This window comes from Mytilus edulis, chromosome 2 (assembly GCF_963676685.1).
Source record: "Mytilus edulis chromosome 2, xbMytEdul2.2, whole genome shotgun sequence".
Classification (NCBI taxonomy): domain Eukaryota; kingdom Metazoa; phylum Mollusca; class Bivalvia; order Mytilida; family Mytilidae; genus Mytilus; species Mytilus edulis.
Window position 1 is genome coordinate 98674819 of NC_092345.1, and position 16936 is coordinate 98691754.

Here is a 16936-nt window from a genome sequence, read left to right on the forward strand (position 1 = left end):
ACTAAAATATCACACAGTACACATCCAATGGATTTAGTGTTAAACTGTCATTAACCGTCAGAAACAAAAACACAGTTAGTTCCTTATAGCTGATCCCTGGTATATAGGTGTCTTATTGGAAATCATACCCCACCCTTTTGTTTTATATGCATACAATTGAAAAAATGAGTTTAACTGATCAAACAGGAACTGCTCATCATTCTGGAGCATCTGAGTTTAACCGTAGATGGCTATTATAGGTGTCTCAAAATTTAATTTTACAGCATTATGTACTGCCAATTGTTGTTTGTCGTTTCGGTGTTCTTTTTTCTCGATTTGCCATGGTTTGTTTTTTTGTCTGAGGTATTATGCAGATCTTTAAAGTAGATGGTTTCTGAAAACCTCCTACTCAAAATTTTTAAAGTTACAACCAATCGGACAAAACTTGTATCACTATCATATTAAGAGATAACATAAGAAAGGTACAATTTATTGATAAATAAATAATTCTTTAATCGGGACAAAAAATGCAGTCATAATTATTATCCTGTTCAGTAACCGCATTTTTCACTGAAGGCGTGAAGTTCTGTTGATTTTGGTGATTTTGCTGACAATTTTCTATAGAGGTATATAACAGCTCCGGCAGACGACAAAAATGCAATAAGCAAGGCCAGCAAACCAAGAATCATCGGCCATTTGTCAATGCAAACTTCACCATTGTCATCGCCATCTGAAATAAAACATTTCAACATAAGTATACGATCGGCCGCAAATTTAAAGTCAAATGTGTTAAAATGACGAAAAGACGTATCTTTTTATATATTGATTGCAGATTTATATAAAAAAAAAAAAAGGAGATGAGGTATAATAACAAGTGAGACAACTAAAATCCACTCAAGTTCAAATGAAGTGGAAATAATTATAGGCTACAGTACGGGGTTCATCGATGAGAAAAATCCATACATGGCTATACAAGATTAATTTGCCTTATAGTTTGGTAATTTCTAAATTTCTATGTTAATCAGAGCAGTTTTGGTCATAGATGACAATTATATGGTCCTTTTTATAAATTTCCTGTTACAAAACTTTGAATTTTTCGAAAAACTAAGGATTTTCTTATCCCAGGAATAGATTACCTTAACAGTATTTGGCACAACTTTTTGAAATTTTGGGTTCTCAATGCTCTTTAACTTTATACTTGTTTGGCTTTATAACTTCTTTTTTTTTATCTAAGCGTCGCTGATGAGTCTTATGTAGACGAGACGCGCGTCTGGTGTATTAAATTATAATTCTGGTACCTTTGATAACTACTGGGACTGGTAGGAGATGAAATATGTATTCCTGATGGTTATATAATTATGTAAGTACACATGTTCTGATTTGAAAGACATTTAGGATATTGGCAAATTGATCAGACTGATCTTAGATACAAAGTTCTGTTTTATTCACAACTAACAGTACCTATTATTTTATAATAAATATTATTCCTGTATTGATAGGCAGGGGTCCCAAATATGACCAAATATTGATACATATAAGAATAAAACATATTCCCAAAACGACAGCAACATAGTGACATAATTGACAACAAAATATTTAACACACAGTCTTAAGTATGAATGATCATTTAAAAAATAATTCATTTGTACAGAAATAGCGGGTAAAAACTCATAGTTGACATATTAGTCGGGCCCGGCGGTCATATAGAATAAAGGATACCTAGTTACCATGAAACTATTCAAGCTTGAGTTTCTTATAAATAACAATTACCTTCAATAACAACATCATTAGCTATAATTCTGAGCGTTGACCCGACGTTGATGTCATCAAACGGTGACGTGTCGTCTGCTGCTCTCTTCTGACGTAGACTTCCAGAAACAATGACATCCATCACATCTCTTCTTTTTCTTCCCCATCCATTATCACCACTAGAACATGTTGTCTGAAATCAAAAATATATTACAAAAAATCAAATCAGTCAGTAGAAAAATAGCTTTCGAAATACAAAACATTCATTTAGTAGTTTCAAAAATAACTAGATATCATTGAGATGGGAGCCATCTCTGTGGGCCCCGCTGTGAATAATGTGCATTAAAAAATTGTATCTTTACCATAGGACATGGGTTTGTCAACTGAAATCAAAGTTTTTGACCTTGACCTTTGACCTAGGAAGTTGTAAATAAATTATGACACACCCTTTGGTGTTGGTTTATAAACATGTCAAGTATAAACTTTGAAATGATAACGGTTCTCAAGATATAGAGCGGACACGATCTTTACCATAGGACATGGGGTTGTCAACTGAAACCAAAGTTTTTGACCTTGACCTTTGACCTAGGAAGTTGCACATAAATTATGACACACCCTTTGGTGTTGGTTTATATACATGTCAAGTATAAACTTTGAAATGATAACGGTTCTCAAGATATAGAGCGGACACAATCTTTACCATAGGACATGGGGTTGTCAACTGAAACCAAAGTTTTTGACCTTGAACTTTGCCCTAGGCAGTCGTTCATAAATTATGACACACCCTCTGGTGTTGGTTCATATACATGTCAAGTATAAACTTTGAAATCATAACGGTTCTCAAGATATAGAGCGGACACGATCTTCACCACAGGACACAGGGTTGTCAACTGAAACCAAAGTTTTTGACCTTGACCTTTGACCTAGGAAGTTTTACATACATCATGACACACCCTCTGGTGTTGGTTAAAATGGATGTCAAGTATAAACTTTGAAATCATAACGGTTTTTAAGATATAGAGCGGACACAAAGTTAAAGTGTTACGGACGGACGGACGGACGGACGGACGGACGGACGGACGGACAGACGGACGGACGGACAGACGGACGGACGGACGGACAGACTGATCACTATAGGGCGACCCGCCTTAGTCGGCGGGGCCCTAATTAATTCAGATTTATCAGTTAAAATTTACTTATTCAATGAATTTGCTTTATAAATAAATATACCTAATCAAAATTTCCTGCAATGCTGTCTGGCTTATGCATAAATTTTGATATTGGGTAGTCCAAATAATTATGACGTCTTGAAAGGCTATTATAATTTTTTTCTTTGACGCCTTACATCGACGTCATAACGCCAAACTCATAGATTCAGTTGGACTTTGAGAAGGAATTTACTGCTTTATTAAAACGTTTAGCTGATTTCTCCTAACGATGCTTCATTTTAGGTGTATAAAATATATTTTTTAACCAAACTCGGTACATTTTCACCGACCTGAATTTCCGGATAATGTAAAACAATGGTTCCGGAAATTCGGGTTTTACCGAGTTTGGTGTGAAAATTATTTTATAATCTTCTTAAAGGAAATCAGACAAACGTTTTAAAAAGTGCAGTCGACATGTTCCCGCCTCGGATGGAATTGTTCCTTATATGATTATTTCTGTAGGGATTAATTGGAAATATTTTGCACAAACAAACACATAAAAGGTAAGAATTTGGTAAGCAAAATATGCTCTCAAAGTCCAACCGAAAATGGCGGCTTCAGCATTATGACGTCGATGTAAGGCGTCAAAGAAAAAAATTATAATAGCCTTTCAAGACGTCATAATTATTTGGACTAGATATTGGGTGACATTAAAATGCGTCATCAGATCTGTTTAGGAAAAATTCGAATTTGGTATGTATATCTACAAATACTTTGACAGGCTTGATCCGGTAGATAACCTTTGTCTACACAATGTGGATCACTGTGATATATTCGTGAGCGATACACATAGAGTGTTTACTATAAATGGTGTTTATTTTTCGATTTTATTGCATAAATCAAACATTTATAGGTTTCAGCAAGTCAATATGGCGGCTTACTTCTTAATTACGACATGCCGAGTCAAATATGTGGATTATATGGTCAATCGTAGACAAAAGAAGAAAGCTAAATATAAATAAAAAATGAAATTGTTTGAGTTGAAACAGACTTTTCTTCATTTTGTGAGCTAAAGGCCACGGTTTACACGCTGTCTCACATACTTTACCTACAGGTCCTTCGTACTTATATTTAGATTTTGAGTTAATTTGATTACTCTGACTTATTTTGATGCAAATGGGAAAACCTCATTCTACATGTAGATAACACCTACAACAGAACAGCTTCCCAAACAAACTTGTAAGCTACAAGTAAACGTCATCGGAACAGATCCACCATTGAGGTCAGTTGTACGGAAAGCACCGAAAGTAGCCGACAAGTATCCTTGTGCTGGTTTAGAGAATTCTGGGAAAAGTTCTGTATCGGTTGCACATCTGAAAAATATATACATTGATTGATATATTACACAAGTATTTTATTTCGGTTAATTTTCTTCAATCCGATGTCAGGCTAAGTCTAATTAACATTGGTATGTAATGGCATTCTAATCATTACTAAAATGGTTTAAATACTACTTATCCCATCCTTATTTTATTCACATATACCGTAATTTAATTTCATCCTCTGTCTTTCTATGTTAAAACAAAACAAAACTAATTTGTATATATATGCAACTCTAAATTGAATCAGATCCTTTTTAGTGTGTCCGATGAGCGTCCAGAGAACACTTTCATCAGGAAATTTCAAACTATTTTTTTTTGAAAGTCAGGAATGCGTAAATAGTCTGCAACGGTAGGAGCTGCATGACCAAAAAAGAATCTAAAGAATAAATCACGAAAGGTTTCCATAATTAAAATCTTACGTATTTTCTGTAATTGGGATGGTTGATGCTGTGCAGTATTTCGCTTTGATATCAAAATCCTCTGAAATAAAAATAAATATTCAAACATAAATAGAAAGCTATAAATAAAACCAGAGACAATGATGGCGATTGCGTTGCTTTTTGAGCCCATTAGACACGTGGCATTTTTTTTTTTATATATATGGGACTCAGTTAACATCTCTTTGATATATTTTATTTTTAGAATTTTCAAGTCTTGTTTAATGATTTTTTTTTTACTATTCACACCTCACCTTTCAATATGAAGGTAGTTTTCTCTGTTAAAATTTCTGGTGATCTGTATGTCCAATATAAATGTTAACTTACGAAGATAATCAGCATCCAGTTCCATGGTTAATGTCAACATATCAGTCAGTTTTACGTTACCACCGGTTACATCAACTCCGTCGCTATATAACTTCATAAAAGCAGTTGGCTTTACTGTTAAATTCTGTCCGGCATCGTCATCTTTGTCCCTTAGAAAATTAACATTAACATTAATGTTATATAAACGCACAATTGCTCCAGTGATCGAACACTTTAGAGTAAACAATTGCTATTTAATAAAGGGATGTTGGCTTTGACTGATTAGTGTCGTTAAGTTACATTCACGGCCGACACTCGGCTAACCGAGAGATTGGTCGGTTAATCTATATTGAGTATGCGGCTATATCGGCAGTGGGTCTGTTAATCGGGTTGGCTAAAGTCTGTTAATCAGGTGTTATCGAGAAAATCATTGAAAACTCAGAATGTTTCATTGTATAACCTTTTGAATATATGTTTATCATAAAAAATATTTATGTCTGACAAAACTATTCAATGTACTGAATCCAGTGGTGTAATTATTATTTTTCAAGCTTCTATGTACGATCTATAAAATGAAAAGGCAAATTACTCATCAGTAAATTTATACACATTTTACACACACAAAATGTACACAAAATGACTCTTGGGTTGAATTTACTTTCATGCACTATTTTGAACATCGAAAAAAGACAGGCATTATGAGTGTTAACCAAATTGATATCATTTTGTGAAAAATCTACACGAAAATTTGTATTTTGGTGACATAAATCAATCTTTATTAAAAACCTGGTCTGTTAATGGGTCGGATGTATAAAACCCGGTCTGTTAATTAGTCTGTTAAGAGTTATGAATGACAATAAAAGTATAATTTTATTACTTTATGGTGTGTTCATTTGGTAGGCTCAAGACGAGCGGCTAAAATATACGGAAACAACACTTGAGCAATGGAACATAAAATATATACGGAAACAAAACATGAGCAATGGAATATAAAATATACGGAACAAAACACATGAACAATAACAATGTAGGCAATGGATATTGAAAATTGATAAAAATGGTTTCAAAAAGTGTTAAATTAAAGTAAAATTGATTTTATCCGAGAATGGTCGCATATATCATGTGGATTCTGTTTAATTGTCATGAATGACACCAATTTGTCATCTACATTGGTAACCAGTATATAAATCAGAGATTAACGTCGTAACGTAACTAAACATCAGTATATTGGGATGCCTAAATATAAAGAATAGAGAAAGAATAATGGGTAAGATAAATAAAATGTAGAGAAAAGTAACATAACCATTTAAAGAATACAGAAATAAACAACACCCCCAATCCGTACCATCATGGTATACACGAGAATCTGGATGGAGATACAGAATACAAAATAAAAGATAAGGACAGTAAAGAGTGATACATTGCTAAAAAAGAGAAGAAAACAAATTGTTTAAGAATAAAGACATGAAACCCCCCTGGGTGTTGAAACAGTAACGGATTGCGATGTACTCATATTGGTGACAAATGCTTGACGTTTACATGTGGACACCTGCAGTTCTCCTCTGCACATATATAGAAAAGGAACTAAACGGAATAAAATGAATTAAATTTTAATACAACCAAATGTAGCTGCATTCGCTCCTTTCCATTTACATCTTTAGAATGATTTGTAAACAACAAATGATTAAGTAATACACGAAAAAAAAAAAACAATTGGATGATGCTGAGGAATTAGGATTAAGGTGGTACCGAACACTTTCACTAAAATCAATGTGGTTCGTTTAATTTGGATAAAATTTTGACAAAGTATTTAATTTGAACCTTTAACAGAAATATAAAAATTTAAAAAAATTTGAACCAACCGTTTTGTCAGAAAAATTAACTTTTGATCTTCGAGAAGCTAATTATTCCCTTTACAACACAGCGTAATTAAAACGTGCGTAATTAAAACGTATCACTGACTTTACAGAGTTATCTCCCTGTAGTGTTGGGTACCACCTAAACGTCCAGTGACAAATGTCATGTGCATATGAAAACGACAACACGTTATATATGTACCCTGTGTTGTATTAGAAAGACACGTTCAATCGGATTTGAGAACATGCTACTTTGAGCAGACACAAAAATCAAGGCTGATTGAAATCGTTAATAATAAATTCATGCATATTCCAGCGACCAACCCAGATCACGCTATATTGAAGTGACACACTCTTGAGTAAAATGCAAAGAAAGTCAAAATAAAAATGCTTTTACTGGAAGGATAGTGTTGCATCGTATTATTATTTTTTGTCGAGCCTTCGACTGTAGTCGAAAAAGCGAGACTAAGCGATCCTACATTCCGTCGTCGTCGGTGTCGTCGTCGGCGGCGGCGTCCACAAATATTCACTCTGTGGTTAAAGTTTTTGAAATTTTAATAACTTTCTTGAACTATACTGGATTTCTAACAACCTTGGACAGAAGCTTGTTTATGATCATATTAAGATAGTATCCAGAAGTAAATTTTGTAAAATTAAAATTCCATTTTTTCCGTATTTTACTTATAAATCATGGACTTAGTTTGTTCTGCGGGGAAACATTACATTCACTCTGTAGTTAAAGTTTTTAAAGTTTTAATAACTTTCTTAAACTATCCTTAGTTTGTACCAAACATGGACAGAAGTTTGTTTATGATCATAAGATAGTATCGAGAAGTAAATTTTGTAATTAAGTAAATCCATTTTTTTCCGTATTTTACTTTTGAATGGACTTAGTTTTTCTGCGGGGAAACATTAAATTCACTCTGTGGTTAAAGTTTTTAAAAATTTAATAACTTTCTTAAACTATCCTGGGTTTGTACCAAACTTGGACAGAAGCTTATTTATGATCATAAGATAGTATCCAGAAGTAAATATTGTAAAAAGATAACTCCATTTATTCTGTATTTTACTTTTAAATGGACTTAGATTTTCTTCCAGTTAACATTACATACAGTCTGCAGTTAAAGTTTTCAAAACATTTATTAGATTCATTCACTATCCTAAATTTTTACTAAACTTGGACAGAAGCTTCTTACAATCATAAGATAGTATCAAGAGGAATATTTTTATTGAGTTTTTTCCTCATTTTTGTTGAGCCTGCGATTTACAGCAAAAGTAGGCGAGACACTGGGTTCCGCGGAACCCTTACAATATTTTTTTTTACTCAAGAACATCTCATTTTTAACATTTTCAATGGGAAAATATAAAGGTAGCACAACTATTTTCGTGGCTAAATAACTCTTAACTGACACAATTTCAATTGTCCAACCCATTAACAGACTTTATTCACATAATTTTCACTAAAACGTGGTATTACTCACGTTATATTACAGTTATGAAATATTTACTAATGTCAATTTATATTTAAGAACCAAAGTAGTATTTTGTGTCTTTTAAGTGATATCTAAAATTGTTTGTTTCGCCTTTTATTAAAAAATTGCTATGCGTGTAATCATAAATACTACATACTTGCGCGACGCCTTTTACTTTTACTGAAAACTGCGCAGACTATGAAATGTTTTTAAAGGTGAAAAATGTTCTTTGATATAGATATCATTTTGTCAGACACTTTTCTTTTTTTGATTTAATTCTTATAATATGCCAAAAATCTGTATATTTGATCGAGTTTAACATTAAATTGTGCGTTTTACTCTTAACAGACGTATAGCCAACCCGATTAACAGACCCACTGCCGATATAGCCGCATACTCAATATAGATTAACCGACCAACCTCTCGGTTAGCCGAGTGTCGGCCGTGACATTGCAAGTATATATTTAGACAAATTGGAAATCCTATCTCAATTGTGTGTTAGCCCATAGCGGGTTTACAAGAATAATTCAATTGTTTTAAATTAGACATATTTTAATAATTGCCTCGCAATTGCATCGAAATTAGGGTTGTGTTATCATACTATGCCATTATATTTATTTTAGGTATGATTTAGAAGGCGACTTCGAGATCTAAATCTTGAACACACAAAAAAGTTAAAAGCTATCATACACAGCTCTCGTGCCATATCTGTTTGTATTGATTATATGGTAGACTTAAAAACACTGAAATCTCTCGAGCCTTTAAACCAAGTTACAAGTCACAAAAAAACAGTAATTTTCATCTGATTTTGCGCCCAACTCTTTTTATTTGAAGCTCCTTTTATGAGTATTATGTAGACGAAACACGCGTCTGGCGTTCAACATCCTGGTATTTGTATGAGTTTTTTTTTTAGTATATTTAATCATAAAGAGTAAAGTTGAAAAGTATAGTACTTACAAGTTGTTAACATCCCCACTTAATGAGATGTCTGTCAGATCGGCCAAACACATAATCGGTATTTGTTTATCGTCCCCTGTTTGGTATAGTTGTTTCTTCTGGACAATTATTTTGAACGATGATTCCTAGTGAAAGTTGGACGAATTAGGTAAATACATACGTCACAATACAGGCTTTTAACAAGAGACGTGCATTTTTTCAATGTGCAATCCATGTCTGACTGTTTTTGAAAGTTTTCTACAATATGTAGTTATACACGAGAAAGTTTGATATGCTGACTTCAAAACACAATACTGGCAATACAAAAAGAAGTTACCGTGTTAGTTGATTTAATTTTTTTCCAAGTCAGGGTTTTGAACATACATGGTTATACCCAAATATTCCTTATTCGTCAATCTATCTGTTTAAAAAAGTTCCTGAGAAGAGATAACACCGGATAAAGATAAAAAATATATTACATCATTTTGTCTCCTATGGAGGGTTGTTTCGTTGGCAATCATACCACAACTTCTTATTTTTATAAATATACAATCATGAATTTACCAAAGCGCAATCTGCTATAACAATAGGTTTTCGTGATGACTTCCGGTATAGAATAAGATTCGATGCTAATCTATTTGTTTTATTCAAATACATCTATTTTTCTTCTTTTTTTTGTTATAGAATCTTCATATACAACGGTGTTTTGTGGCATTTACAGCATACGTGGTTGTGTATTATAACTTACCCATGCTATGCCACAAGCTCCAAAGTTAAATTCGTGAATGTTCGAACCGATCACTGTCAACTGTTTACAAGCCGCCCCTTGACCTTGAATATAGATGATTCCATCTTGAGCGGCATCGTTCAAAGTCAGCTTCAAACTGCTCTTTGTACAACTATCAACGGTCACTGGAACCGACCAAAATAGACATGTTACTAAATAAGCCATAAAAAAGGACACACAGTTTGTTTTATTCGAAACAGAGTCTATTAATATTTGTAACACATTTCAGAAATTCTTTAATTACAGCAAAATCATATAAAAACCTTTTTTAGTCATGTTCCCCTTAAATAAAACTGGAATCGAAAGACAGTGCAACTTTTATTATGATAAGTTTAATATCTAAAGTCATTCATGAAAGAATTGCACACCCTAATTCAAATAAATTGGTTATGATTTGTGTTCGTTTTGTTTTATAAGGTGTTTGGATATTCGAATATTTTATTCTTCGGCATTAATGAAGAAAAATGTATTGTCGAATGCGCTTTTAGTGTAGTAAAATTGAAACCGGCGTAAATGTTATAGGTGGTTTCGTTTCAAACTTACGGCTAGGACTTAATTGAGCCAGTGCCATATATGATGCTTACAATAAACTTACGATAAAGATTACATTTAGCTTTTGTCAAATTTGACGCTTACAATAAACTTGCAACTATGATTCAATTGAACCAGTGCCCAATATGACGCTTACAATAAACTTACAAGTAGGGTCAAATTGAGCTAGTGACCAACATGAGGTGTACAATATACTTACAACTAGGATTAAATTGAGCCAATGTCCCAGACGATGCTAACAACAAGACAACAAGAATTATGTGATTTTCCATTCTTCTGTAATGAAATATTTTTTATTGTTAAAAAAAATCCAAATCTTATTTGACGTCATTAAAAAGTGAATTATTCGTTTAAATCTTTTTTTAAATGCTAAACAAATTTGGTACCAAGACGAAAACCAAAGATTATCGCATATTTTGTCACAGCCGATTCCAATGGGTGTGTAAGTAAAGTTAATACCATTGGTTAGCATCCTTGCTAGCTGAAACGTGAAGTCATTATAAGTAAGGTAAACTATCTACCTTTCGAAGTAGTCTGTCTAGTCCTACAGACAGATAGCTCGGTTATCTGTCGGACTAGACTTCTCTTAAAGTAGGATAGTTTACCTAATATAATAATGACTTCACGGTTCAGCTAGCAAGCAAACGTACCAAATATATTGCCTTTCCCTACACACTCATTGGAATCAGCTGTAATGAATACAAACAGTCTTTTATTCTTACTTTTTATAAATATTCAATAGTATTCAACATACAGAAATTTCATGTTTTTTTTAATGATAAATTGGAATTAGATAGTACAATATCTGTAAATGTAAACAACTTCTCCAGTTCTGATACATGAAAATATAAACCAAAACATATGAAAAATTAAAAATACAGTTTATCATATTTTGAACAATGACAAGACTTAGACATGGGAATCTAATTCCTACTTGAAAATCTATCTATGCCTTCAAAGAATGGAACAATACTTACCTTTGTCTAACTGAGTGGTACAACCTGTAAACTAAAACAATACTACGACATTTATATACATCACTTGTTTCATAATGATATTATTTGATTAAAACATGTAATTTATAGTAAACCTGTATTATTGATTTTCATATATTATTCTTTAGAAGAATACCTATGATCTTGGGTATTCAAAGGGTACCCAAATGTTGATCAATGTAAACTAATTCACATGTAATTTAATAAAGTTAAATAAGTTATGCATTAGTAACATATTTCGTTACTATCTTAAGCATTGTGTTAGTTTTGACCCACTTCAACCAAATAATGAACCGATATATTGTTTATTAGCAAGACTATCGAAACATTACAAAACAACCTGTAATATAAAGTTGAATCTCACATCATACATAGTATGCAATAAAATTAAGTAACAAATTTAGAATAGAGTAAAACATGCTAGAATGGAGCAACCAAAAGCACAAAAATAATAAACAGCTCAAGAATTATCTGCAAGCATAAAACTCATAAATCTACATGATACCGACATATCATAACAAAGAACGAAGATTGACGAAAAGACATAATCTTCATGATACCGACATATCATAACAAAGAACGAAGATTGACGAAAAGACACGAAAACTAGAGAATGAGCAATACGAAAACTAGAGAAAGCTCGCTAACATCCAGGGTAATCAAATCCTGCTTAACACGTGACGTCCGTCATGTTACTGATGGAGAGAAAGTTTTCAGAGTTGTCTTAAGGAAAGAGGACGGCAATTTACTATGACAATTTAGAAATGTCTGTTACAATCGTTGATATAGAAATTCCATGAAGGACAACCAACTCATGATGGTGCCCATGATAAAAATTCTAAATAATAGAAAACTACGAAACAAAAGTTTTTTAATGGTAAAGTTGAGTCTACTATTCAAAAGTTTGACAGTCGACATAATGACATGGTTGGCCGTTATGTAATTCAATTTTACTAGTCGAAGTCGGAATCCCGTATCTTTTTTTCCCCGGAATATCGTTTTTGAGTTAATTTTTATTCAATAAACAACACATTGGGTGTTACTATTGATTAATGTAGTGTTTATATAAAAAAAGAAGATGTGTATGATTGTCTATAAAACCACTTTTCACAGTTCACAAGAGATCAAATGACACAGAAATTAACAACTATAAGTCACAGTACGGCCTTCAACATTAAGCCCATACCACACAGTCAGCTATAAAAGGTCCCCAAATGTAAAATAATTCAAACGATAAAATTTCATAAAACACCTGATTTCATCCCGGAACCAAGTTGGCTAATGCTGCTCACCATTTTTATGTCTAAATTTTCGTGTGGACTGGTGCTTTTTGAACTGTTGTTTTGCTTTCATCTTCAACCAACTTATCCATTTTCATACCAATTTTTGACTCCGGAATTGATATTTTTCGACGGGTAATCTTCTCTGTTGTGGTACATTCTAGTACTCGGTAAAGCGACAGCAACGTATATAAGAAAATTCAAATCGGTACAAATTTGAGGGAAAGTTTACTGTTTAAATGCTTTTTAAACACGATTAAAACATCGGAAAATAGTAATTTTTCCCCATATTGCACCGATAATATATTTGACTTTTTCTTTTTTTAGCTGCTCTTAATTGATTGAGTACCAGGATGTACTACCACAAAGTGGGTAATCTGTCGGATAATTGTTGAACCTGGAGTCAAAAGTCGATAATATGAAGTATATCATCTGTCCATGATAGACTATTCAGATTTACTTCATCTTCAATTATTTATATTAATACTTTTCGCTTTGCACTAGTATTTCCCATTCCAAACTTAATGACAAGTTGAAAGAGTTTGTCTTAATTTGTTTCATACAAAGAACGGCCAACGAAGATAAAAGTCGTAAATCGTCACGAGCGGCAAACTATAATTAATTTTTAACTCAAAATATACAATATCACATCGCTCCATTCCATTGAACTTTAACTATATGAATACATTGCTTATATATAATTTTTCAACAAAGCAGATAAACAGCTTAACGAGTTTAACAAGGATGCATCCGGAGAGTTCAATATTTCGACAAATATAATGTCGTGAATTAACCTGGATCTGACCCAATATATCAATTTAAAGATTATTTAAAAGGATGCGTATGCTATTAATAGTGGGAAATCTTTAATTATGCAGCATTGAAGAATTATAAAAAAGTATTTCAGCACAACAAACGAACTCCTAAATTTCAACCAGAGCGAGTTTTGATCAGAATCAGTCTTTTATGGTTGCCAATTTTACCTAGTACGACCGCATGTTGCATTTAAAAAGAAGATAATTTCAACTTTGAACAGGCTGTCAGAGAGACAGAAACACGGATTTTCCTGCAGAAGTGAGGCTATGAACAGTTGAGCAAGTACATGTATGGACACAACATTTGTGGTTTAAACAGCTATGAATTTGAATTGTGATTGAACATTTGATACGGCATGGGTTTGTGACACAAAATAAATGTGGTCAAAGAACTGCAAAATTTGAAATTGAACATTTAACTATTATGATCCAATATAAAAAAAATATAAGTACTTTGCTAGAATCAGCATATCAAAGAACCCCAAGAATTCAATTTTTGATGAAATACTTCTTAGTTCAACCAATTTGGTTCAAATAGAAATATTAACTCAAACTATATTTCCATAAACCACTAATGTAAATCTAAAATTAAATATGATTTTATCATTTAACTATAGACTCTAAAATAAGATATGACCTCTATTTTGTCATCAGTAACAACATATTAAAATTTAATAAGCATTGGTTGAACGGTTCAAATGTAAATGCACATATACGACTGGAAACGCCATTTTTTCAATATTTCAAGAACAGTAACTCCTGAACGGTAAAAGTTGAAATCGTCATTCTACTTGTCCTCGATTTTGTCATCAGTAACAACATTTTGAATTTTGAAAAGCTTTGGTTGAATGGTTCATGAGTAAATGTAACGATATGACTTGAAACGCCATTTTTCAATCTTTCAAGAACCATTGTCAAAATCGTCTGTATTGAACTTGACCTCCATTTTGTTGTCCTTGACAACATATTAAAATTTGAAAAGCTTTGGTTGAACGGTTCATGAGTAAATGCAGGGACAACATTTGGCTGACGCCCGCCCGCCTGCCCGCTCGATCATCCGCCGTACATTCCCATGTCAATAACCGATATATATTTTCTTCGAAAATCCGGTTAAAAATATATTATAAAATCATTGTCGAACTCATGCTATTTGGATATCTTCACTGACGAGGAAAGATAACACCAGGTCATCGAACACTGAATTGTTTTTCAGACTAGGTGGTCGTGTTGTCTAGAGCGCTAGAAACAGTGCAGGCGGTGTTGTCTCGATATCCCATTAACATGAGTTCGGATCCCGGCGAGGGGAGAACAACACAGATTTAATATTGTTATGCTGATATTTAGAGTAATTATGAATATAATATAGTAGTGCATCACTTTCACTGGTGTTCGAATGGATGAATATGTCGTAGAGTTGGCACTTGTTTAGACACACTTTATGTTTATGACTGTATATTATTACGATCCTTAACGATAGATATTTAGTTGATCTGCAATTCATTAAATCTTCATGCCTGATGTATCATGTAATGTGTTACAACATCAGATTTTACTGTCGAGACCAGGTAACACTAGGTCATCGAAAACTGTGTAACATGCCAAAAATTATATTAGAAATTTTTGAGTTACCTCTCTTTGCATATATAGAGTTCAACTATTGAAGTTTTGTAAAATGTCAAATACATTGAATTACATTAGAAATGTTTGAGTTATCTATCTTTGTATAGAGTTAAGCAAATGAAAATGATCGACAGGTGTAGTTGTGTCTCAGTTTTGTGAACAAGAATATTTGAAGATTTAAGGTTGGTGTATTTTGTAAATATTCATAATGATTGTGAATATGACTGTTTGATATAAAAGAGTTTTATAAAATACAAAAAGAACAAAAAATATGATATGTAACTGTAAATAACATTCTATATTTGTATCTGAAGTTTTGCAAATGCAAATATGATTTTGAAATTTGGTTTTATCATTTGAATTTGAAATATAGTTTTATTGAACTAATTGATAGGCATTGTTGAGAAATATTTATACTATGAAAGATGTGTTTTACATTTTAAATATAAAAGGTTCTGATAAAGTAAATATTGTTCACAGGTAGATCTATATGTGATTTTCATACTAGAGGATGATATTATTGCAGTAAAATTGTCTGCCATTTCCTTATTTAGGGTATGTATATTGAATTGTTATTATGTGCCCTTGATTGATATTATGATTATGTTTAGTTAATTTTTGATATTTCTAATTGAAACATTATTGATTATTCATAAACAAATGTTGTTTACTTTGAAGACTTTCTCTTGTGTTCATATTTTGATTTGAGAAATGTTAAGAATTGTAATATTCAGAAAGGGAGATAATTGTATTCTGATAGTCTTTTTATATAGCTTTGGATAAATTAATGTTTCTATTGTATTTAATTGATATTTCAAAAAACAATCTTTATTTCAAGTTAAATTTAATTGAATTTATATCTGCATTTCATTAGACTTATGATGTTTTGTGTTTTTCTATTTTTCCACAAATATTGAACTATTCAGCGTTGCCAATAATTAATGTTATTTTCGATATATGTATAATGTGAATAGAATATATGAATCCAGTATAATAAATTCATGAACCTTACATTTGTGCTTTCGTAAGCCAGTTTTATCGTTTTCGGAGGTTACAACTGAATTATCGTTCAGTCTAGGTAGGTGTGTGGTCTAGAGCGCCGAAGTTGTCACTTGTTTTCAGACGTTTATAAACTCTATATATATACAGGTGCAAGTAAAATGTTGACATATTGTATAATAAACACATAAATTGAAAGTTTACTATTTATTAAATTATCTCTTTTGTCGCCATGCATGTTGGGTTTTTAACCGAGCCTCATTGTCAAGACAAGACGTAAACTGGCCTGTATCTATGGTATTCTTTATTTCAAGTTTAATGAGATAAATGTGTTCAACATAGCATAGGCATCAAACTTTGAATTCTTATCACCTACATATCGACATGGGAAGCTTTAGGATAATCTAGCTTCATAATTTTGATTTGTACAATGAAGATGTAATTGTCCGTTGACTTTAAATGGACATCAACTGCAACAGTTTATATATACTTTATCTTTTACCAGATTAAAATGTATTTTAAATATAAAACAATAGCAGGATAGAGATGATTAGCAGCACAATTATATACACAAAGTAACAGTCAATTATATGATTTTTTATTTCCGTTAAGGAGATAAGAAA

At 32.3% G+C, this 16936-nt stretch overlaps 1 protein-coding gene across 1 annotated transcript; it reads right to left on the minus strand.

The window, feature by feature from the left end:
* Positions 1-453: 453 nt before the first annotated feature.
* Positions 454-11619, minus strand: LOC139513653 (uncharacterized). Its single transcript, XM_071302340.1, has 9 exons — positions 11582-11619; positions 10804-10880; positions 10014-10177; positions 9287-9411; positions 5023-5171; positions 4678-4738; positions 4090-4249; positions 1750-1921; positions 454-709 (listed from the first exon to the last, which is right to left on the minus strand). The coding sequence occupies exons 2-9, from the start codon at positions 10874-10876 to the stop codon at positions 531-533; spliced, it is 1083 nt and encodes a 360-aa protein (XP_071158441.1). The 5' UTR covers positions 10877-10880; positions 11582-11619; the 3' UTR covers positions 454-530.
* Positions 11620-16936: the final 5317 nt, after the last annotated feature.